Source organism: Sparus aurata, chromosome 6 (genome assembly GCF_900880675.1).
Source record: "Sparus aurata chromosome 6, fSpaAur1.1, whole genome shotgun sequence".
NCBI classification, from domain to species: Eukaryota; Metazoa; Chordata; class Actinopteri; order Spariformes; family Sparidae; genus Sparus; species Sparus aurata.
Genome location: NC_044192.1, coordinates 8193549 through 8218951, shown reverse-complemented (window position 1 = coordinate 8218951; position 25403 = coordinate 8193549). Strand labels below are relative to the sequence as shown.

Sequence of the window (25403 nt, the reverse complement as noted above, 5' to 3'; positions counted from 1 at the left end):
TAAAAAATGAAATGAAATGTATGAAATGTTTTAAAGTTAGAGGGCCCAAACAAGCAAAAGCAGCTGTCTCTGTCTTGCATGTGGAATAATGAGATTTAATTCTGTTTTCGAAAAAACTAAAACTTACATTTTGGTATTTTTAATCCCCTGCCATCTCTACGGAGGCAGGGGATTAAAAATACCAAAATGTAAGTTTTAGTTTTTTCGAAAACAGAATTAAATCTCATTATTATTATATAAAATACGCAATTGTAAGTTTCAGATTTTTGGTTGGTGGCAAAAACCAAAACAAATTCTGATTAATTTCAGACCCTTAATACAATCAGAGCCGAGCGGCTCGTCGCTGTTGGATCCGTGTCGCTCTGATCTGGGACAGAACGGACGTCAGATCAGAATCTGTGTCTTACAGGCTTTCACCCCGAAAGTGCAAGTTTGACATCGCGTAGAGCGAGGACATTATTTCCCAATGGAGAGAGCAGCTGCACGTACACGTCTTCCTCTGCCACGTTTAGCAGCCAAAGTTCAGCCTAAAATTGAACTGGAACAACACGCGTCAGGTGGCGTCCTCTCACTGATGCGAGGCAGAAGGTATGATGGAGATAATTTCACTGTGAGAACGATGGAAATTTTATTTATTGTGCTTCTCTGGCTTCTAGCAGTTTTGTAAGTCGTATTCTCCAGTCTTACCAGAACTAGACTTTAAAAAAAACGAAAAAAGAGCGAGAGGACGAGATGTAAGAAGATTTATATTATGATTGATTACATCCCATTCGTCAAAGTTTCCATCCAAATGTAGCGCAAACATTGAACACATTTCTGGAAAACTGGCAAAGGAGAATGTGAATTAATGTGCCTTTCTTTCCGCCACTGTTAAGCGAGTACTGGGAGCATCGAGATCAACAGTTGGCGCCACTGAACCCTTTGCAAACGGAGAAGACATCATTAAAAGAGTCAAACAGGAGATGGCGTAAAACATGATGTCTCATGTAATAATTTGAGGAAGGTTACAGTCTCCTCAGCGCTCCACACAGATCTGAGGTTTTCATCTGCAGCCATTTTTAGTTACTTTAGTAGAAGACTGAGTGGACGCTTGAACGCATGTCATGTTTTCTCATCGCACAGTCGTGTTTAGTTTTTATCTAAGCTCCGACTTTTCCACCTCAGCCCAGCGTAAAAATTTTTTGCAGTGTTTTCATTTTTTTATTTTTTTTTATCCACTCAGTTTTATTATGTGCAAAAAAAAAACATGTTCCACGATGGATGGAAACACACTTGGCGGTTAGCTGCTTTGTAATATTCTGTGCTGCTCTTCGTTTTGCACTCGACCTCGTGCAAACTATACGCTCTCAGGTTCGGTCTGAAACAGCTGCTGAGCTGATTTTGTCAACAGCTGACCGATCAGGACGTCTCACGATAAAACCATGACTGCGGAGACAGTTTGTGACACATCGCAACAAACATCCTTCTTATTAAGTCACTTTTGTTTATAATTTGAGACGCATTTTCTTCAAACAAAAACATAAATCTGCCAGTTTAGTGAGGATTTTCAATTTGTTTTCAAAGTGAATCAACTTATATGTGAAGATTTTTTTAGATCAGTTTCCTGTTTTCTTGTTTCCAATACAACGACCTGCCTCGTTTTTCTCTTTTCAAGATGTAACGTGTTAATACGACATCTATTTTTATCAAAGCTACTACGAGGAACTTTCTTCTTTTTGTTTTTTAATTGATTCTTGAGTTTTATCTGTTCTTTCCTTCTAAATAGATCCTCATCACTTCAGCATAAAACACAGCTCTGATTTTATAACTCGTGAATAACTAAATTACCCACACAGAAACACTTGTCTCGTTTGCTTTTTTAGGTCGAAGAGAGGCATCAGTATTAAATCAGCTGTTTCATAACCAGTTAAAAGTTCCTTCTAGTACCTTTAAATTGAGAATGTTAAATTTTTTCTCATGAAAAGCACGTTTGGGTTTAATTATAGACAGAAATGACATAATAATGGTGCATTTTCTTGCAGGGTAGCTCTGTTTGAATTTCTGGAGTTCTTTGTCACTTACGTCCTGCAGTCAAACGGTCCCAGCAGAACCTCGAGTGTTAAAGTTCGGGGATGATTTCAAAGACAGAAAGCTGGAGTTTGGGCCGATTTATCTGCTGCTCCAGGATCAGGATCGGGATCGGTATCAGTACAGCGCCATGACAGTGTCAGAGCACTGAAGTTTTGGATCCAGGAAATCCAACCACATCATCCAGCCGGCTCCAAAAGTTCCATTTCCAAACGTTCAACAGCCACTTTTATAAAGCAGAAAAAAAACCCAGCGAGCCTCCAGCTGAAGCAGCACCTCAACCAGAAAAGCTCACCACACTCAGGTTAGAGTTTACCACCCTTTTCCATCTGGAGCCCAGTGGCTGCCTTCTGATGACACAGCAGTCAGAGAAGACGAACCTTCAGGTGCCTACGATTGTCCAGAGTTCTTGAAGAGGTCCGACTGAGACAGCCTCCCTCTCCTCTCTCTCACCACAGCAACAGATTTTTAAAATTTAAAAGCAGAAAAAGCAATAAAAACTAAAATGGTACTTGGATTTTTGTGTGTGTGTGTGTGTGTGTGTGTTAGTGATTCCTTTTCACATCTCGAGGAGCGACGACGTGAACCGGTCCGGACCACAGTGCAGAACCAGCGGGTCGGTCATGTTGCCGTAGTGACAGTTTCCCAGTCGAGGACAGGTCGCAGAGGCGGGCGGGGTCAGATGATGGGCTTGCTGCGGTCGGTGGTCTCGGCCTTCTTCAGTTTGCCCTTACTGAAGCCCTGGATGGAGCTCAGCAAGGCGGAGCGGCCTCCTCCAGCTCCGTCAGAGGAGGACAGAGGAGGAGGGGGGCAGGAGGAGGAGTTCAGCATAGGAGGGGGAGGAGGAGGCGGAGGAGGAGGGGGAGGAGGAGCAGTCTGGGCTCCTGGATGGAAGAGAGAAGAACCAAAAGACGGGAGTGTGAGACAACAACACAACTGGCTTCTGGTGACAGATTCTCCAGGAGCTGGCTGCACAAAGACGCTGCAAACTGGTCGGCTGATTCACGACGTGTTGTTGTTTTACTCTGAAGTGACGGAGGCGATTAACGTCACAGCGAGTCATGGGCTAAAGAGTAAACATGAGGCTGTTGACTGTCAGTAACTTTTTGATACACGATTACTTTGGTAGGAACTAGTTTACAATAAGCCACCCTTTGTAAAGTGGTTTTAACTAATGGCTTAACTAATTAACAGCTAATAGATACTTTACTGATGCTTTATAAATCAGTTATGAGAAATTAATAAGAGCTGCTTTGAGATTACCATTTTTAAAGGTTATGGGTCGTTTCTCTTCTCTAAACAGCAAAAGTTTTCATCTGCAGTAATAAATGTTAATATGTTGTTAATGAATTAAACTTTGCTCCAGTTGCTCAGTAGCTTTTATCTAGAAGGGAAGTGATGCAGAGATCCACTTGAGTTAGACGGAGGATGAAGTATTGTAAAAAAATCACCGTGACACGTACTTTCTGCCAAATTAGCGAGGTTCTTTACGCGATGTGGATCTCTCATGGATGTCTTAAAGTTGGATACTGAAGAGAACCTAGAGACCTGATGTTTCAGGCAAGTTCTGGAAAATAAATGCTTTTTTTCCTCTTTGGTTTCTAAGCAGCTTTACAGAAGTTTATGAGAGATGGACATCTAAAATAATGACATCTTTGAGTCACACAGATACAGATATTTCTAGATTGAGTGAAGACTGGAGGGGTATGAGGAGGCGTTCTTAGGCCTGTTAATGATTAATTGCTCAGATCTGCTTTATAAAGCATCAGGAAATTATTTATTACTTTTTACCGAAGCCATCAGTTACGACCTATGAACCCTTTATAAAGGCTGACTTAATACAAAGTGTAGATTCTCAAGAGAGACGTTTACGGAACGAGATCATCTTTGTGTAACCAGCAGCTGCAGATCAGCGTCCAGGCTGAACTCAATCCACCATCAGTTTAGACCCAACTTCTAATTTGGGTACTTCAGTGTTTTGAGCCGACACGTGTTGTTAATACAAAAAAAAAGTGTTGAAAGTTTGATAATCAGCCTTATTTCGGAATATGGGGTCAAACGGGCCGGTGGTTCCTGCAGTAAATACATTTACATTTGATCATGTTTAAGTGTTTCCTCTGTTTGTTTGTTTTTTGGTATGTGTAGTACGTCTGAAAACTACATCACCCATGAGCCTCAGCAGCTGTTGCTAAGGAGAAGGAATGAAATCAAAGTTCTAGAATATTCAGATGACATTGATCCAAACCGTGAATTTTCATCTAACGAGACTCAACCTCTAAAATTCACCTCACCAACAGCTGCCCGGCAACAGAATGAGCCAATCAGAGAGCTTCAGATTCTACCGGCAGTGTCCTCTGAGACCGAGCCCTGTCACAATAATTAAATCATGAAGTAATCGTTCATATCTTATCAATTTATTGATATATGTACATGACCTGGATTAGCCAACGCTGATATTGTTCTTTTAATCTATTGTTTCAGCTTTGTGGTTTTATTTATCCGTTAGCATTATTTATGATATTTTAACATTTGTTTCATATTACAATTCCAATGTCTGATTATTCCTAAGAATTAAAAGCTCATCTCTTCTTGTTCTTGCATTATTATGCTATGATACAGTCATTAGATTATTGGGATAAAATGGTCTTAAAATGACAATAATTTATCACAATTATCCCTGGGACAATATATCATCCTACAAAAACAGTGACCATTACAGATTCCCTGATGAAGGTGTTGTGTCCTGGACTAAATGAGCTGCTTCTCCGGCTACAGAGATAACTGATGGTGAATTGAACCGAAACCTGGTTCATGTCTATTTTCAGCTGTGCCATTTTGCATCCCAAACTGAACCCCAGTAACCCAGCGGCTGCAGGCAGCGAAATAATAAGTTGTGTAGCTCCAACATGAAGGTAAAGCAGAGGTCAAAAGCTGCAGCTGGAGTCCACAGAACTCCACCTTCTGTCCGACTGCACAGCGAAGCTTCTGCAGCGTAATGAAAGGACATCCGTCAGTCTGACAGATGGTCACCGAACCTGGAGGATCGTGTCACTGCAGAGACAACTAACATGTTTGAAGATGATGTTTTCTATTGGATGTGGTGACCACATTAGAAGATTTCAACAATTACAGAACCTGCAGCGGCGACAGATAATCTCCAGGATGGATGTGGAGCAGACTTTCATTACATTAAGCAGCCACAGTGACCTTCAGGGTTTTTTGACTGCGACTCTTCGTCCACAGTTTCACCTTCAGCGAGACCTCTGTGATCAGATCAGAGCACAGCCGGGGCCACATTTCACAGTCATATGTGAAATCTGTGCTCAGATCTGCGATCACATGCCGACACTACATCTACAGACTCACCTACAGCTGCTTCATGTGGTGTTCTCAGGGTTCGTACACATTTTTCAAGGTCAAATTCAAGCACTTTTCAAGCACTTTTAAGGGTCATTTTCAATATTTTCGGCAACTTTTTGCTGGGGTAAAATACGTATCTACGGGAATATACATACTCATGATTTTTTCTTATCACAATTATGTACATTGTATTATGCTGTAAACATCTAAATTTATGTTTCATAACTAGCAAAAACTTCAGAAATTAATTATCCAGTCTGATCCCAATTTTGTGGAAGACAGAGTTATAATGTCAAGCACTTATTTAATCATAGTCATCAATGTGTACCTCTCATCCTCTGCTAGTGGCTCCTAAATATCAGTGAAAATAGTCTTTTCCTTGGTTAAGAAAATTGTTTTACTCTTTGTCCTAGAAGAAGAAAAACAAATGCCTCACCGACCAGTTAGGAATGGTTTCTAGTCTGACACAGATGATAAACATTGGCCCAGATCTCATAAAGTTGTGATCAGTGATGTCAGTTATAAAAGTTTTGCAGTTGATATGCTCATAAATTCAAACCTGGCAGTGTAAAGACACCACAACAAGTGCAAACAAGTTTGATCTGGTTGGTTCAGATCATCGTGGACAGACTAATAACTAAAAAATGACCGAAGGGTTCGGTCGACTGTAGAACAGCTGAAAAACGTGAAAAAGAAACCGATATTCCCAGAAGGATAATAGTGGAGGGAGAAGAGTAATAATCAGTGTCTTCACCGTGACAACCGTCCCCAAAAACAGACAAACAAGCAGACGAAACAAACGAGGACAGACATGCTTCAACCGACGGACCGAGCAGACAGACAGAAATGACAGATCACAATCTCCAATGAGAACAGCGGGTCTGAATCGGCTGGACGGTGTGCAAGCTTTTTTGGACATCATTGCAGATTGTGAGGTTTTTATAAAGATGTGCGTTCACCCTGTCCCAGGCAAGCAGAGACTGATTGATTCAGAGAAGAAGCTTCTTCCCTTCAGAGCTCATCGGGGCCTCATCACACCCACTAATTTTCTACTTAACCGCACTCAAACAAAGTCGGGCGTCACCTTGTAAACATGTACTATAATGTTAAGATGGTAGAATGTTTGTCCACCAGAGAGCACTGACACGTTTATTTTCTTGTTTCTACCCTAAAAAATGTCTCCCTCAGTACTATATTGTAGCAGAGACAGAATATGTTTCAGTTTAATAATAAAGTATATTTATTATAGTATATTAAATCATAAATCAACCGGGCATCTTTAATGCAATATCATGTGTACAAAACAAAAGTTTCATATCAGTGTACATCGTACATATAACATATATGACATATATACCAATGCTGATATCAGTCTATAATATATGTAATTCGTATTCAGAAACTGGCTACAAAATAAGTTTAAACTCCTAAATACTGATATCAACCACAAAAATCCAAAAAACAGAGAAAATGTTCTTACACAAGTTTCAACACTTTTCTGCGTCTACAAACCCCTCAGAGTTTCACTCCTGAGACGTGAAGAAGAAGGATTTACAGTTCGGCTCATTAGTTTAGGGAAAGCTCTACTTTCACCCTGCACTGCTGTCTGAACTGGATCAGTAACACGGGCTCGTGATCTTATGCCATCAATTTTTCCAGTCAGTCTCTCTGTCATCACTTGATGGTAAGCACTTGGCAGGTCTCTGCGACCGGGAGCTTGCCGGGAAACGAGGGTGTACGACAGCTTTAAAAACCGCCAGAGGCCTTCATCATCATCATCATCATCATCGACATTATAAATCGACATTTTACTTTACCCAACGACACGGTCAGAATGGAGCATGCTCTATGGTGGAGACAGCACGGGAAGAAGAGAGAGAGGGAGATGACAGTTAACTGTTCAGTGGACCAATCAGCATTTACACACAGTATCACCGGGACAAAGAGGAGGAGGAGAGGAGGAGAGAGGAGAAGGAGGAGAGGAGGAGAGAGGAGAAGGAGGAGAGGAGGAGAGAGGAGAAGGAGGAGAGGAGGAGAGAAGAGAGGAGAGAAGACAAGAGGAGACACTAGTGATGTCCTAATGTCAGGGTGGGAAACTGATGCTGCATTCCTGTCAGTGTGTTGTGAAAACTTCAGCCTAGTGATATTCTGTATTTCTGTATCTCAGGAGTATCACCATCCCATCCTGCGACCGGCCAGCTAAAGACACAACAATGTGAATAAGACACACTGCTATAACCGAGACAGATACCGGTCTGAAAACCAGTTCAAATCACGTGACCAGAAAGGAGGTGAAGAGACAGAGACAGAGACAGAGACAGAGACAGACAGGTCAAGTTAACAATTAGTCTTCATAATCACACAAGCAAAATTCAGGCGACAAGTGAGGGCAGAAATTCAGAAATTCAAGATGAAGATGCTGTTATTGATCCGGGCAACGTGCCAAGACACACTTCTCAACACAAGGGGGAGCTAAACAGTCTGTCCAATGCTGTCAAAACTGAGAGATGGACAGACAGATGAGAGGACAGACAGACAGACAGACAGACAGCGAGCCATACCTGTGGTGGACGGGGGAGTGGGGGATGACGGGCATGTGGGAGGAGAACTGGCTCCAGAACCTGAAGACGGACAGAAAAACAAACATTTATCATGCTGTCGCAGCAAAAGTAAATCCAGTCCTGATGAAAACACCGATGTAAACAATGTTGGTGTCAGTTTCTCTTTTGCGTCACAACACCTGCAACCAGAATCTGATCGATTTAGCGTGATTAAATCTGGAAAGTCAAGAAGAGTTCCATGATTAGATCATTTCATCTTGATTTGAGATAGCTGAGTTAAACCCGAAGTTAGCCGCTCGGCTCTAACGCGCACGCTCCATCTATGGGCTGCACAATCTCTTCATGCACCGCTGACCTACCAGGCTAACCGGCCAATTAATTAGCTTCAGCTCGTCTGTAAGGATTCCCATCTGTCTAACTCAGTTACTGAAGAGTGGAAGTGTTCGTGGAGGTGAGTGACAGCGGGGACGTACCAGAGTTATTGTTGTTTCTGACGGAGACGTCTTCTTCATTTTCATACGCCGACTGTCTGGACTTCTGCAAGGACGAACACGCGACATTGTTTCAGACTTCACTGTTTTGTTACTTCACTTTAGCTAACATGCAGTTACATGTAGTGGTTCTAGGAAACTTGTAGCGTTGAAGTCTCCACCAGACATGTGCATTAAACTTTTTTCACTTCACGTTACAGAGTTAACAAATCTGAGTGCATTGTATTTCTAAAAAAGACAAAACAATGACAACATATCCCATGAGTCGCGGTCACACAGGTGCTGATAACGTTTATTCTGATACGAAGAATGCCTTTAAGATAGTCTGACTTCTTGCAGAACTGACCAGCAATCAGCCAACACGTTCTGTTGATATTCAGACGTCGTGAGGTTGATTTCTATTGTTGTGTGTGTGGGAGACTCTTTCCTACCTTCCTCGCCAGGATCTTCCTCCTCTTCTTCTCCTCCTCTGAGCCGTGGTGGGACTGAGCTCTGGTCAGCCTCCTGTGCTGGTGGAGCTTCAATCAAACATTAAAACACGACTTTAGCCTTTATACAAAGAGCAAACTTCATGTTACAAGTCTAAAAAAAAAAACCTGTACCGTCCTGTTAGGATCACTGATTTCAGCAGATGTTACATCCCTCCACAAAAATAAACAACACATTTACAGGGCAAAGGCAGCGACAGACAAATCACAGTAAAATAACGGATAAAATCTTGTGTAATCTACGTCTTTGTGCACTGCTGCTGGTCAGCTTGAAGCCATGCTACCTCCCTGATCCAATGCCCACAACCTCACTCACAACATTTCCTGTCCTGCCTACTTTTTGCCTCAGCATGGGATAAAAACTTCAGCAGGTAAAATCAGGTAAACCAACTTGATGTCACCTTATTGGCTTGTCAGGGTTCGTACACATTTTTCAAGGTCAAATTCAAGCACTTTTCATGCACTTTTAAGGGTCATTTACAAAATTTTCCAGCACCTTATCGCTGGGGTAAAATACATATCTACAGGAATATATATACTCATGATTATTTTTTTCACTTTTTATCACAATAATGTACATTGTATTATGCTGTAAACATCTAAAATTAAGTTTCATGATAGCAAAAACCAAGAAATTAAAGGAGAACACAAAGTTTTTTATCCAAAAAAAGGGAAGCCACTTGGCGTTCTTCAGGTATACTTGCACCGGGACAAAGAGAGACCTGAGAGCACCCTGTAATTTTCTTTTTTGACATAAACTTTTATAAGCTTTTCGCTTATTCATCAAAGTTTATTAATATTAAACGTGTCATCAGTCCAAATTGCATCAAATTCACCTTCTCCTCAGCCATCCTTCTCTATTACTACCAGGCTGCGTGTGTGATGATACACACACACACACACACACACACTTATTTTATTTCCTCTTGTAATAAGAAAACTATCCAGTCTGATCCCAATGTTGCCAAGACACAGAGTTATAATGTCAAGCACTTTCAAGCACTTAAACTAAAATCCAAGCATTTTTCAGACCTTGAAAACACAACATTGAAATTCAAGCACTTTCAAGGAATTCAAGCACCCGTACGAACCCTGGCTTGTGGAGTACTATTTCGAAACCTCAAGTTTGGGCATCACAGCCTTTGTCATCTTGGTTTTCAGGAGCCAGAAGTGATTATATTTGGGGAGGATAATCGTGACTCATCATACCTGTGGCCATTAAACTGTACACCTCCTCTCTCTGAGGATCGGACTCATTTAGCTATTTATATATTTAAAAAGAAAACAAAACAAAAAAAACAAACAAAGAAAACTATAATTATTACTCATTCTCATTTCATTTATAACACTTACAATTTCACTGTATATTGTATATATTTCCAGATTGTCTACTTTATTATTTTATTTTATTGTCCACTTTATTTCATTTTATTTTACTGTCTATTTCACTGTTTTATTCACATCTTCACCTTTAGCTCTTGTTTCCACTCATGCTGTATTTCTATTCTACTTTGCATGGAGCATCTTGAACAAAAACAATTCCCCCCCCGGGGATTAATAAAGTATTCTGATTCTGATTCTGATTCTGATCTGAGGACACAATTGTAGACGCGCACTAAAGCGTACTCTGCTTTGTCGTCTATTTTTGGTCCAAATGAGAGCATCATTTTTAAAAACTGAACATCATGCTGTGTTGAAGAACACTTGAAACTAGAGACTGAGGCTCATTAGAAAACTGCTCACTGAGGTAATAAATCAAAAGAGAAGTAGGGTCATTTCCTCGTACGCTGACATACAAGACTTCTATTTGAAACCAGTGGAGTCTCCCCCTACTGGTCTGCTTCTGCTTCACTTTACAGACTGAAATGCTTCGTCCTCCCCTGACAGCTTGCTCAGTCAAGCATTCTTGCCCAAAAACACACAATCTCATGTGATTTGTCATGCAAGCAGCAGCTGAGGGTCAAATTGCTCTCACTATCACTTCGCAGTTTCACTCCTTTGTTCCTGGAGTCTTTATCCAGTGACCGTTACAGGAAGACCAGCTGAAAATATTCCACATTTATGTCAGCACAGACGTTTTTGTGTTTGCAACATGATAAGGTTGTGGGAAACTATGTGGTAAGGATTTTCCACAGCCTTTTTTTTTTTTTTCCCACAAGAAGCAGCTTAAAGTTCCTCTCTGAAGACAGCCTCGTGTTCACCTCACCTAGAAGGTCACTGACTTGAAGTATAGAGATTTGTGGATTGTTGATGTAGCCCTGAGGAAGCCACATGACCTCCTAAATGTCTCCAGCTGAGCAGCTCAGAGATAAAAAAAAAAAGAGAGTAGTGACGCACCACTCTCTGCTCCTCGTGCAGCCTCCTCTCCAGACTCTCCTTTGCCGTCTTCAGTGCCTCTTTTAGCCGGCTGGGAACCTGGAGGGGTGGAGACGGAGTCAGATAAGTTACTATTCTCAAGCAAACCCTATCGACGCACGAACAAACTCTCAAAAGTCGGATCAAACCGAGCCCCTCACCTTGATCTGGAGTTTTTCTGAGTGTTGGAGATGGACGTCACTGAACAGCCTGCAAAATCCAAAGTGTGACTCATCAGATGACAAAAAATATTAAGTTCTGCTTCTGCTTTCATATTCCAGACTTCTGTTTATATTCAATGAAATTACATTTAGAAGCTGGTCACTGTCTGTTCTAGTAAAGATGTATGACACTGACATTTTTGTTGACTTTCAGCTTTAAAAGCACACTGAACCACTGGGACCACTTGTCTATTGATGTTATGTTAAATGAATGACAGTTTAGAAAATGTGGATGTAAGTCCACAGAGGAGAGAAAAACAGGCATTTTCAGTCTATTTAAAATGTTGTTTTGAATGTAGCTCCACAAACACAAAACTGCATGAAGAAAGAATGTGTCCCTGACTGACTGACTGACTGACTGTATGTGTGTATGTGCTCATTTAAAGCAACAGGAACGTGGCTGGAGCAGGTGAACTCACGGTGTCTGTATGAGCTGTGATACTGTTGGCATCCCGCTCTTACAGGCTTCTGTGGACAGGATGGACTGCAGCACTGACACTGAACACACACACACACACACACACACACACAAATAAATAAATATAACATAAACACTTCAGGCCAACTTTTACACTGTGTACCAAGGTGCAAGGCTCTCCAAGTCCCACCATTATGACTGACCTTTCATTTGACCTCTTGCATCTTCAATAACAATAAACTCAAGTAGGAAAATCAATGATTATATTTTCAGTACAAGTATGCTTATCCACAAGTCTGCATTTTGACAGAATTGTGTTTTTTTTAAATGAACTTATTTATTATATTTCATTTTCAAAACCGTTTCTGGGATTCCTAAGTGAACCACTAGAGGGAGATCTACAGTGTGAGAATATTGACATTTCAGTAAACTCAATGCTTCAGGTCAAGATACCAAAACATTGTGAGGTACAAAGAAGCCACATGAAATCACATGTGTGTATAACATGTTAATGTATAATGTGTGTGTGTGTGTGTTTAACTATACTGACCCACAGATGTGTAGGGGACAGCAGGGTATTGATCGATGGGGACGCTGTCTGGCGGGCGGCCGTACGTCATCTCGTACAGTAAATGTCCGAAGCAGAAGACGTCGACGCTCTCTGTGGACTGCAGACACAAACACAGAAACACACTCTGGTCAACAAATCATCTTTATTCAGTCGGTTCAGAATTATATGGCAAACATTTACCACCTCTCACGAGATGACAAAGAAGGAGAGAGAACAAAAAGGAATATCACACTCAACAACACTCACATGTAAAATAAATACAATAAAAATTGTTTTAAGTTGTCCACAACAAAAGAAAAAATGTAAAATCTATATGACACAGTTGAGCTCAGTGTTTTTACGTACGTTGATCTTCCTGAGCTGAGTGAAGGCGGGCCGCAGCGCTGAGGGAACTCCCAGCATGCCGTTCTCTACGTCCATCAGTCGGCACACGCCGTCATCCACGATTACGTTGGACGCGTGCAGGTGACCGAAAAATACTCCGCCGTCATGGAGGAGCTTCAGGCCCTGCACACACACACACAGCTCTAGTGACGGGTAACACTTTGTGGTGTGTGTATGTTATTATTCTTTGTGTGTGTGTGTGTGTGTGTGTGTGTGTGTGTGTGTGTGTGTGTGTGTGTGTGTACCTCCAGGATCTGGCGGCCGTACTGTTTGATTTGCTGCAGTTCGAGGCCCTGGCTCTTCTTTGGGTTGCAGTACTTCTTCAGGTAACTCTCTCTGGGCTTCACCTGGAGGGAGGATGATGGGGAGTCAGGTGCTGCTCAGCCATCCAACAAGCACTTTAACTGAAGTGTACTGTTGCCTTTACAGCACACACACACACACACACACAGACACACACACACACAGTTTACCTTACAGATGTGGTCTCTCAGAGAGCCTCTCTCACTGAACGGTCGGATGAGCAGAGCTGAAGACTCGCCCGTGCTGGAGAACAGCAGCGGACAGAGATATGGAGTCTGGAGAGGAGGAGGAGGATTATTTTACAGTCCCGGTCAATTAGAAATACATGTTCATCTGTTTTGTTAAGTGCCTGTCTGTCTTATGTTAATATTCATATTCAAATCAATACAGTTTGATCAGAAGAGAGATTTAAATATAAAAATAATGAGCTGGCTTCACCAGGAGTTTAGTTGGGGTTTTTATTTGCATCATCATTGGGTTTGGCTCCTGCTTCATTTAATTATCTGGGACATTTCCTGAATGCCAAGATGCTGGTTCATTAAAATTGCATCTTAATGAAAAAAAAAATGCAAATTATAGATAACAGCTTGAGGCAGCGTTCAGCTGATTCATCCTGCCTCGGCTTTCTGTCGAGATGACAGTCGCTCAGTTACTTTTACTGTGATTTGACTCTATTTTCACAGAAATGATAAGATTGTGTGGCACAATTATTGTTTCACTTGATAAAACAGATGCTAAAAGTTGGACTCTGGTGTTAACTTGTAATAATACACACACACACACACACACACACCCCCACACTCAAACACACACACACACACACAGCATGTACGTACAGAGAGGCTAGTCAGCAGCTTCATGGCTGACTGCAGGTCTTTGTCTGACAGGAATTTATCAGGACCCAGGTCCACCTACAACACACACAATCACACATGAGGGATTAGACATTCTGATCATTAGAGTTTCATGAAAAAAGAAAAAAAAAAACCTAGTTGCACAATTATAAATCAAATGTAATCGTCAAGTGAATGTCAAGGCAATACAACGAGTGACTGTTTCCAACAAACTCTCACCAACAGAAATGAGAAATTCTGAATTTGCATTCTGAGATCGACACTTCTCCACTGGCAGGACGGCGGCGAGCGGAACAAGCTACTGCTAACGTGAGTTGTTCAAAAACCTTCTCTTTCGTCTTAATTATGCTTTTATACGAAGGTTTGACTCGGGTACATTCACAAAAAAAGCCTAGGAGAGTTTCACTTTAAGTGTCCCGTGGTTTGTTTTACTCACCCAGCTCAGCAGGTACCTCTCCTTGGGCAGCTCTTTGTTTTTGATTAAAAAGTATTTCTTCCTGATCCTCCAGCCTGAAACACAAACACATCATGTCAAGTCATTTATCTCCGTGTTCATTTCTGACTCCGTCTATAAGAATTGAAAAAAAAATAAGAAACAATCGGACATTTATCTAAAATACTTCCGTTTATTGCTTTAAAGCAACACTATGTACCTTTAGAGATAAGAGGAAACACATCCTTCCTCTTCCAAACGAAACAGCTGATAAGAAATAAAAGGCACTGCTGCTAAATTCAATAGTGACGCAGCCGCTTCAGCCTGACTTTGCCTGGTGCGATCAGTAGCTTGTGGTAGCGAATGTTCAGAAATGTGGGTTAAAGTTTCTGACTGAGTACATCTGGTAACTTTGTGACTCTTGCCCGCTTGTGCTGCTGCTTAAATAGCTTAGCATCATGGCTAAATGCTAAAGAGCAACATCATTTTAAAGGTGCTATTTGTAAGAAAAGTGGATTTTTGTGTTGGGAGTGAGACAACTTTTCTTATAAATGGCATCTTTAACATTCATCTCATAAATTTCATCTTAATGCCACAATAGCTGTTGTTGAGCGAGAGTTAATAGTCTCAGTTTAAACGTTGGTGTGAAGCTTTTCTGTCGGGTTGTTTCAGGTTTTATTTTATTCATTTTCTCATCTCTTGGTTACGAGCCTCGTCAGATCATCGCGTCGTCTCAACTTGACTAAATGTTTGAGTAGATGCAGGTTTCACAACAACGCATCGTCTCACGGCTCGTCTTTATCGGAGAGTTGAAAACAATGGCAACAATTCATCACCGTGTTTACATACCATCTAATCATTTGATTGAAAAACAATACTCAGGCTGAGCTCTAACTCTGAGGGACTGAAACAGCCATCACCATTCAAACGAATCTCGTTTTGTCCGCACAACAGCCCGGTTTCTTTTTAATGATTTAAATCACCAAAGTCAGAGTGAAGTGATGGTAAACTGTGTGTTTGCATGAATATAATGAGGAGAGATGAAACAACTGGGCTCCTACAATGTGAGGATTTACTTCTTTTTCCATATAAGTTGATAGTTTGAGCAGTTTGATGATATCATCTCGCGCTTTAAGAAACTGTGACAGACATTTGTCACTAATCTCTCCAAGTTTGTTGACTAATCGAAATAATCGAGGAAATTATAGGCAGATTAATCAAAAATCCAAATGATAATCGCAAATTGCAGCCCTGATAGAGACTATACAGTAGAAGAGTAAAAGTGAAAACATTTTCTGTCAGGTTCAGATGGACTCGGAGTCTTACCCATGTCTTTGAGAGGCTCCAGGACCTCCCACTTGGGGTCGGACCTGAAGAACATGGAGACCTGCTGCAGGGCGATCTCTGAGGAGGACAGACATCGAGAGACAAAAAGTTAGAACACGTCTATTATTTTAAAAGAAAAAACTGTCAAGTGGAAACTCCGTCTTTGCCCACTGACGTCCACTTTTCACCTCTGAGTGATACACAATGATCCCTCAGCGAAGGCGAGCGGACTCACCTGTGTAGTTGGCAGAGTAGTTGTTGGGGTCCAGAAACTTCTTGACATACAAGGAGCTGGAGAGCAAGGGATGCTGGGTAATTGAGTCCAGATAGGTCTGCAGCCCCCTCTGCCTCTCTGCGATGAACTCCCTGTCCATGTTTCCAATGAGCTTTTTGGGTGGAAGAGGGAGAGTGATACCACACACCTGCAGGGACGAAGAGGAGGAGAGAGCTGATGTTTGTTTGCTTTATTACCATTAAATGTGTTTTTTTATCAATTCTAAATGTTTCAGCCACTTATTTAAAGATCTAAACAGGCAGACGGACAGATGAACGTCAGGTTTCTGACAGTTTCTGCTGTGTGTTGACTGGAGATCAGGGGCTGACTGGAGGTTGGGGTCAGTTAGAGACCCCAGGAGGAAACGAGCAGGCGAAACGTCAGCAGAAAAACTGCCAACTTCCTGTTATCCAAGAATGTGACCTGACATAAGACAAGTTGCAACCAGTACAAACTGTCCATACATCCCAAAGTCAGAACCACTTCAGTGTGGCGCAATGCAGTTCCATTGATTACTGATTAATTACACATGGAAGGCTCGTTTCCTGGAGCCACATCGCTGGCATGCTCAAACATTTATCATAAAACGAGCTGGCGCGGTGCAGAGGGAGCAAACTGCAGCTTTTTGAGCAGATTCTCCTAAAGAGTGCCGCAGTGCAACCTCAAAATCCATTCTAAAACCAACAATCATCAAACTGCCCTCTAGCAGCGCCGACGGGGACTTCTGGGAAATCAATGACACAACAGCAAAGATCGAGCGTGTTGTAACGACCTGCCGCAGAGAGATTACCCAAACAGGAAGGAGATTGGCTAAGACCAGGCTGGTGTGTGTGACAGTGAGTGTGTTTCTGTGGGGGTGTGTGTGTGTGTACAGAAAGACTCAACAATGTAACCAAAATATGTTGTATGTTGTAAAAAAAAAAAAAGATTATGTATGTACACCCAACTGTGGTTGTACACACATTGTTCTGACCGCCCACAGACACTAGCTGTTTAATCTCCCGGGCTGAGTCAGCGTGACCCACTCGCTCTGCTCTGGATCAAACACACTGAGCTGACAACGTGTCTGTGAGAAGTTTGTAGTTTGCTCCTTCAACAGCAGAAGAGCAGCTTGACTTTATGTCAGACACAATACATTTCTCAGTAATTTATGTGCCGTCAGATTTATCAGAACAATGTCTTTCCAACTGGGAAAATTCACCTGAATGCCCGCTGAAATCTGAACAACAACTTGTAAAGTCTGAGAATAGTGGGACGGAAGATGCCGAGTTGACAGCATATAAAGCTGAAACATGGCAGATGAAATTAAACATTTGGGTCGTGTGTTGGATTGTCACTGTATCGTTTGCTTTCCATGTTAGTCAAATACTGGAAACAGCTGTCAACACGCCGTTTAAACTTTCAGAGCGATAAAATGGAAAACAACTTCTTCTAGGTTACCATTCCAACCTGACGTGGACACACCAAAGTCAGGAAACGACTTCCCAACACGGAAAATGGGACCAAACGACGAGCACCTGAACGCAGCATCAAACACCGAGCGTGATCGATGTGGAACTCACCATCAGGCTGCTGTTGAGGACATCAAAGTCGCTGTATCGTCGAATCACCTGCAACACACACACACACACACACACACACACACACACACACACACACATTCTTATTCATCTAATGAGCTGGTGCGGACATCCTGAGTTGTCAGGTGAATTCTAATTGGTTGCCCACCTGACCCCCCCCAGGTTGTGATTGGTTCATTTACCTGCCAGCTGTTCTCTGAAGACACGCCCCTCTGGACTCTGACGATATATTCCTGAGAGAAAAGAGAGAACACAACCATCATGATACTGATTTAAAAAAAAAAAAAAAAAGGGGAAATGACTTATAATGATTAACAGTTCATCAATAGTTCAAACATTACGATGAGGAGAAATCTGTTGTAAGAACTGAAGTGAAAAAAGTTTGAATGATCCTTTAAGGTTTTAACAGCAGTCACTGCGTGTGTTGCCTGACAGTCAGCCAGCTGTGAGCAACTGAGAATAAAGTCCAAACACTAAGAAAATTATGTATTGTTATGACATTACGGGGTTCATTTTGAGTAAAAAATGTCAAAATTTAGTAAAGAAGTGATTTTTTAATTTTAAAAAAATCTAATTTATGGGAAAAATATCCAAATCAAATGCAAATAAACCAAATTTGATGAAAAGACAATGACAATCATTGACACTTGGAATAGGTTTATGAATTCATAACAAAGAAAAATCGTGGTACAAAAGCAGAGTTGTTGTTTAAAGAGAAAAAATCACTAGAAAGAATGAAGTAAAGTTGTCATAAAAAAACTTGAGAGAGGTCCTGCAGCCCTGCCAAGGATAAGAATGGATAGATGAGTGTGTTGCCAGGGGAGAGATCACATGTCTGGTGTGTTCACTTTCTCTTTCACTTCTAAATAAATGGTTCAGCAAACACCGTTGAGTCGAGGGATCCGTCCGATCGCGTCGCCACATTTCACAGATCTCTGTGACGAGGCGGCAGCGTCGACAGACACAATTATGAAAACGAGAAGCAACAAGTGCAAACATGGAGTTTTTCTATGATCTAATCCTCTCAGCCCTCTCACAGGCTAATTCCTGCTACAGACTTTGGTTTCTGCTGTAATCCTCCATTCATCCATTCATGTGTGCTGAGCAGCTTCACAAATAGCCCCAGAGGATGTAAACAGCTGACATCACTTCCTGTCCAGCTGCTGTGGCTCACAACACTCTCATTGACGACTACTTTCATCAGACTTTCCGACAAATCATTAAGCAATCAGAAACGACAGCCTTCGCGCCCAGCCTCTCTTTCTAGCTGTGATGTTTGACGTCTAGAAGTTCACGCTTCAGTTTGCAGGTGTTGTGTTACTTTAAGACATTTTCTGACAGCTTTTTACAGTCTTATGTAAAGAAGTTCTAATTGCCTTGTAGTCCATGTTCTATTCTCACGGCTCTCCACTCGACTTAAATCTTTCAAGCTTATGACCTTTTACCTGCGCTGCTTGGGCTCATTGACGCTGTGAACAACAGGGATTTGACAATATAAACGCCGCATTACGCTGGATTGATACCTGCACCAATAGCAAACCTTACTAAGCAGATCAGGCAGTCCACATGAAATATAGTTAACCCTAACGCAGTGACGTGTAATTGAGAGTTTCTGCTGATTTCATTCAGTCGTGGCAAGACGCTGACTCAGTCTTTGGTGCCGCAGTAATCCCTGACCTCATGTTACTTAACACAGAAATTATCTTAATGAGCTGCACACAGTGTGAGCTGCACAGATTTAAAGTGTGGGAAAATAAGGGCTCTGAGTTTGAGTATTAATATTGGGAGAATAAAGATAAAATCAATGCATTCCTCTCGAATTTGCGGAAGATATTTTATCTTTTTGAGTTCTTCTTTCCATCCATGTTCAGACAGATGGAGTCACAAGGTTTTATTCAGTACTGGATTTTTTTTTTACTGGAAAAATGTGTTTTGCAAGAAAATGTCAAATGGTGGTGTGACTTTGAATTGGAGGGAAACACACACACACACACACACACACACACACACACATAATGTAATTTGTGGAGTCTCTCTGACTCTCTTTCCTTCTGGTCAGTGATTTGTAATTGGTAACTGGTTGGAAATAACTTGTCCTTGGCGAGGAGCCTGAAACAGATGTCAACTTTGTCCTGTAGCGGCCTGTCCTCAGTGTCACATTCATTTTAGAGCTGCTTACATGTTGAGAAACTCTGGAAAGTCATCTGACAGAATTTGCATGAGGCAAATCTGCAATAATTCTGTTGTGAGTCACAGGAAAGCTGCTGTTTGGGTTCATTTGAAAAAGGGGGCAAATTACACTAACAGTAACTGTAAAACACAGAAACGTGAATATATAAATCATCAGTAAGTCTCTGCTGTCGTCTTTATGGTTCTGTTTTACAGCAGCAACATCATCAACGTGATGGCTGAAATTAGCATGCTAAGCTAGCTGGCTCAGCTGATCTCAGCCGAAATGTCAACAACAAACCCACGAGATGTGCGCCCATTATCGGACACACGGCGGCTATCCTGCTCCATCGGGCACATTGTTGAAGCGCTGTTTCTAAACTTACACACGCGTTCAAAGTTCACATTTTACAAGAGGGTAACGCTGAACCCAGCGTCGCCGTAACACTTTTAATGGTGCCAAAGTTGCCACACCAAACTCCGTAAGAAAATCATACAATTTAATGTTTCCGTGGATTCAAGCAGACGCGTGATATGTTTTTACAGTAATTTTCAAAATTATACACACATAACTAACCCTTCTTCCATTCGGCATAGATAACAAACAAAATGCAGTCACTAGTGTAATGACATCTTACCATTAATGCCCGTCTCATGGTATTAAAGAGTATTACCAGAATAATAAAACTACGTGTTTTAATTACAGGTATTTGGTGGAGGAGGGTGTATGCCGAATGTTACAACAGATTATTACAAATTCAAAACTGCCATGAATATTGTTTTAAAGAGCGTATTGGTTAGTCAGTATGAGAATGAATCAAAAAGACGCAGGACTTTTAACGGAATTTCGTTACAATGAGGGACAGTTTCTGCTCCCGGGCCTTTAATCAGTCAGTGTCAATGATCCACTCCAAATCAATTTATATCAGCAGTTTGCCGAGTGGACGAAAAACCTCCAGGAAATCAGTGACAGCGCTTCAGATCAGACCCAGTGAGCTGCCCGCCATGGAGCTACGGTTGCATCACGTCAAAAACACTCACTGTCATCTGACTAACGGGATTGATAGTCGTGCCTTTAATTGATCGGTTTCTGATTCACACAATTTTCAGGAAAGGAGGACAAAATGAAGCGTCTCACATCTGTGTCCGACAATGGAACCAGTGACGCAGCGATCACCTTAAACGCCCCCTTAAAAACATCTGATTTCAAACACACCACCAGCGACGTGTCTGTGTTTCTGTAGCTGCCCACAGAAGGACGTTTTACGGTTAAACCCAAAGACTGTTAACGGTTAGGTGACGCTGACTTCCAGAACACACTCACCGTGTGGGATTGCAGGTTCTGGCTGGCTTCGATCACCGCCGTCAGGGGCACGGTGTCGTCCAGCAGCAGCCTGCCGGGGGACGGCTTCTCCAGGAAAGACATCCCGGAGGATTAACGGTGAAAGTCTGATCCGAGTGTCCGTCTGTCACTGACTGAAGCCGCGGGAGAGACACTGAGGAAGAGCCCCGCGGAGGGGAGGAGGAACACCAGCAAGCCGAGAAAGCGAAATAGCTGCTAGCTTAGCTTTTACCGTAACCAGGAAGCGCCGCTCCGCTCTGACGTCACAAGGCTGCTCTGTCATCATAATTGGTGGATGGAAAACCACGTGAGGGCGCGTCACCGCCACCTGGTGGTCCGGAAGAGGAACTACCAGAGAGCATTATTGGGGGGAAAAAATACTTAAAAGATAAAATAAACAACTTAACTAAATAAATACACAGACTGTAAGAGTTCATAATGAAAAATATAACAAACTTGTTTGCAAGAAAAAATTTTAGTTTATTTTCCTCGTTTTCAGCCACATGTCATGCCCTTCTTCTGACCAAGAACAAACCATAAAGCTCGAATAAAAGACTCAAATAAAAAATATATAAAATAATAATAAAAAAAAATAACATTCACACTATAATGTCGGCACTTTTCCACACAGATGATTTGAGGGTCTGACACCATCCAATGCCAACATTTAAATAATGAGACTAAAGAGGCCACACACATATTGATAAACAATTAGTTAGCAGCTATTGAATTAATCTAAATAAGTCTGATTTTCTGTTTTCTTAACTCCTTTACGATTAGACATGATAGTCCTTTATTAGTCCAACAATGGGGAGATCAGCACTAGTGCAAGCGGCAAACAGGATAACAAAAATAGAGAAGCCTTAAAAAATAAGTAAAAAAAATGTCTTTTCTAAATAGCCAATATATTTAAAATGTGGCCATAACAAGACATTTGAGGATGTTGTCTTTGGAAACACTGAGGACATTTTTCTCCAACAAATCAATTAATCACCCATTCAAATCATTTCTGTTGACAGGAGCAATGCATGGAAGTGAACTAGAGAACTCTACTGAACTCTGTGACGGGACTGGAATGGATTTGATGAATTCAGAGGTAAAGTGTTTGAAAACAGAATGGTTGTTGAGCGTTTTTATTCCACACAGATTTCACACAATAAACAAAATGTTGGGCAGAAACACACAAAAAAAATAAATCCTTAATAACTGACATGTCTCTGTGGTAAACTTCTTGTTGCCAGGATTCAAGTACACGATCAATAAAAAACTAAAATAACAGCATCATGGAGCAAATTTCATCGCGCAGAAAAATCTTTCTCATCGAAATTAAGCTGGCACACGCAGAGCAACACGGCGTCTCCTCCTCCTCTCACTCCTTCTGCTGCTGATCCTCGGGCATCATCACCATCACCTCCCCCTCCATCACCACCTTGTCCTTGACGGAGCACGTAACGGCGATGAAGGCGAACGACATCTTGATCTTGCGGACTTCCGCTTCAGCCACCACCTCCTCGTCGATGTAGAGCGGCGCCGGGAAGCGGATCTCTTGGTACAGGAAGACGCAGCCACGGCCGGGCATCTTTGTGCCGAGCACGGCTGAAATCAGGCCGTTGATGAGGACGCCGTGGACGATGGGTGTCTCGAAGGAGGTGGTCTTTGCGTAGACCGGGTCAAGGTGGAGGGGGTTGTTGTCCCCCGTCAGCTCGGCGAACAGCTGAACATCACGGGTGGAGAATGCTTTGGTGAGGGAGGCTCGCTGTCCGATGTGGAGCAGCCGACAGGAGGACGGAGCTGCTCTGACAGACGAGAGGCAGAGACTAGAGCTACTAACGATACTTCTCCACATGAAACTCATCCTGAAGAAAACTGTGATCCTCCTCCTACTCCTTCAGTCCAGCTGCAGCTCCCGACTGTTTCCTGTCAGTGCAAGCAGGAACGGAGACACCTGAGGTTGCCATAAGAGAAAGATAAGACAGTCTTTAATGTCTGAGAGGGAGATTTGTTTTCACAGCTTGTACAGATTCAACACAGAAACATAAACACAATACAGGAAATATTATACAATTCACCACATACACATTAATGCCCCAGACTGTATCCGACCCATACGAGTTTCTGTAGAGTTAACTCCATTTTAAAGTCATGAAGTCACTATCCCATTGTAGAAAAGTGCTTTTAGTCAGTCAGTCATCATTTCTGGACACTGCGATGAAGTGAATTCTGACCTGCAGCACTCTGAAGGCACAGGCCTGGTTCTGGTACGAGCCCAGCAGAGTCAAGGAGCTCCACAGCTTCACCAAACCCCTGAAAACAACAACAAACGTTTTAAAGAAAAAAAAAAAGGGATACATTAAAATGTCTTCTCATTCTGCTGGTGTTCACCTCACCTGCTGTTAACACGCAGAAAAGCAGTGAGGGTGTCTTCATCGTACTTCAACAGGTCAAAGGTCAACGCTGCTCCCACCTGAAGAACAAGTGTGTACAAATGTATTGAACAAAGTGTCTTTTAAAAAAACTGTAGGGCAACAATTACTGAGAATAATCGGAGCAGATCACACTGTGTTCAGCGGACCGTGTTGATGATCTCACCTCTCCATACAGACTCTTCAGACCTGAGATGATAAACTGCTTCAAATCAACTGCGCTCAGTCTGGTAGATTCATCCTCCAGCACACTAAACACACACACACAGAAATATTATGTGGTATGAATCTATAGATATTAATATTTACTAATTTATGGACATTTATATAACCTTTTATATTTACATGTACTTACAGGCACACCTTCATGTAGTGATACGGCGAGGCGTTCTTCAACACGACCCGTTGGTAATCTGCAGGTTTGTCCTTCTTGTCTGCGGGGCTCATTCTATTAAAGCATCAGTGACTCCAACAGGTGAAGAGCAGCAGGTCGATCAGCTGGTTTCAGAATAGAAAAAAAAAACAATTAAGGTTAAACAGACATCAGGAAAACTCAGCGTGATTTCAAACCAGTCTGTTTAGTCTGTATTTTGTACACATACAAGCATCTCTGCGTGTGTGTGTGTTACGTAGGTCAAACCTGATGAGTGAGTCTGTTGTGATCAGGTTTACACATTTTAATTATTACTTTAAACTAAAAATTAAAAAAACAGAATTAAAATTGCACAAGCCAGACAAAGGATGTAAATTAACTATCCACATGAGCCTAAACTGATTTCTGTTTCCCAGGGGGGCATACATGAAGTGCACCACAGCAATAACATATATACTTATATAAAATGTTATTTAATCATTATTATTAATTCTATTTATTTCACTGTGGTAAGATTAAATACTAAATAAATACAATCTTGCTATTCTCCTTCTTCCAATAACAAAACGGTATATGTCTCTACAGTAATTTTGATATAAAGGTCTCAGGACAATAATACATTAATACAAAATAAAAAAAAATTAAAAAAAGCACCTCTGTCAGAGTTTAACAGCCAAACATTGTTGGTAAACACACACATAACAAACACAGCTAACAAGATAGCAGCTAACCACCTGGCTGAAGCGGCTGAACTTCTTAAATATTAATTTAATTCTCATGTACAGGCTCCACATATCTGACAGCCTTCACATGTCCACCTGTAAATGTCAGACTCTCTGGAGTTTAGCTACACGGCTGCACAACCTGAAGGTAACACCAGCTAACAGGAGGTCAAACATGAGCTAAGTTAGGTGGCTAACTTCTGCTATGCTAACTAATGGCTGCAACACTGACGGTTCAACACAGCAAACAGTGAATAAACTACCGTCTGTTAATGTTAAACATCTTATAAAGTAAGAGTCAAACATTTAACTCACCTTCAAACTCCACGTGCAGAGACGACAGCCTGTTATGAACAGTTCAACTTCTGACGAGAAAACAACCTGTCCAAGTTGTGCGCATGCGCAGTCATCACAACCGTGCCAAATATCGAAGAGGTGTAAAATAGTGAGATGTATCACACTGTCAGAACTTCGGACATCCAAGTATGACAGGCGAAGGTAGATCCAGTTTGTGTATTTATGCCATGAAGTTTTGATTTGTAATATTTGTATTGATGAAAACATTAGTATCGCAGAAATAAACAGATGTTTTCCTACATTCATTAAACAGAAGTCACAATTAAAATGCGGCAGGCCATTTAACAATTATTTTTCATTTTGAGGACATGATCAGGTTTGATCCTTTTTT

The 25403-nt window shown here is 41.6% G+C and overlaps 3 protein-coding genes across 6 annotated transcripts; all 3 read right to left on the bottom strand.

Moving 5' to 3' along the window:
- Positions 1 to 1213: 1213 nt before the first annotated feature.
- On the bottom strand, positions 1214 to 21472 carry pxk (PX domain containing serine/threonine kinase). 3 transcript variants are annotated; one of them, XM_030420039.1, is made up of 19 exons: positions 21180 to 21472; positions 17869 to 17919; positions 17669 to 17716; positions 16068 to 16254; positions 15833 to 15910; positions 14510 to 14583; positions 14056 to 14130; positions 13390 to 13494; positions 13162 to 13263; positions 12878 to 13039; positions 12512 to 12629; positions 11963 to 12041; positions 11484 to 11532; positions 11305 to 11382; positions 8911 to 8997; positions 8462 to 8525; positions 7989 to 8048; positions 7245 to 7273; positions 2883 to 2951 (listed from the first exon to the last, which is right to left on the bottom strand). In XM_030420039.1, exons 1-18 carry the CDS (start codon positions 21279 to 21281, stop codon positions 7257 to 7259), a joined length of 1536 nt encoding a protein of 511 aa, XP_030275899.1. In that variant the 5' UTR covers positions 21282 to 21472; the 3' UTR covers positions 2883 to 2951; positions 7245 to 7256. The 3 variants fall into 3 exon arrangements, with proteins under 3 accessions (XP_030275898.1, XP_030275899.1, XP_030275900.1); XM_030420038.1 differs by lacking the exon at positions 7245 to 7273 and having other exon boundaries at positions 1214 to 2951; XM_030420040.1 differs by lacking the exon at positions 2883 to 2951 and having other exon boundaries at positions 6644 to 7273.
- Positions 21473 to 22314: 842 nt separating this feature from the next.
- Positions 22315 to 23109, bottom strand: LOC115583973 (hydroxyacyl-thioester dehydratase type 2, mitochondrial-like). Its single transcript, XM_030421261.1, has one exon. The coding sequence runs from the start codon at positions 23050 to 23052 to the stop codon at positions 22567 to 22569; it is 486 nt and encodes a 161-aa protein (XP_030277121.1). The 5' UTR covers positions 23053 to 23109; the 3' UTR covers positions 22315 to 22566.
- On the bottom strand, positions 22696 to 25167 carry rpp14 (ribonuclease P/MRP 14 subunit). Of its 2 annotated transcripts, none has more exons than XM_030421263.1 (6): positions 25031 to 25167; positions 23976 to 24129; positions 23787 to 23871; positions 23585 to 23661; positions 23423 to 23501; positions 22696 to 23142 (listed from the first exon to the last, which is right to left on the bottom strand). In XM_030421263.1, exons 2-6 carry the CDS (start codon positions 24065 to 24067, stop codon positions 23086 to 23088), a joined length of 390 nt encoding a protein of 129 aa, XP_030277123.1. In that variant the 5' UTR covers positions 24068 to 24129; positions 25031 to 25167; the 3' UTR covers positions 22696 to 23085. The 2 variants fall into 2 exon arrangements, with proteins under 2 accessions (XP_030277123.1, XP_030277124.1); XM_030421264.1 differs by having other exon boundaries at positions 23976 to 24118; positions 25031 to 25132.
- Positions 25168 to 25403: the final 236 nt, after the last annotated feature.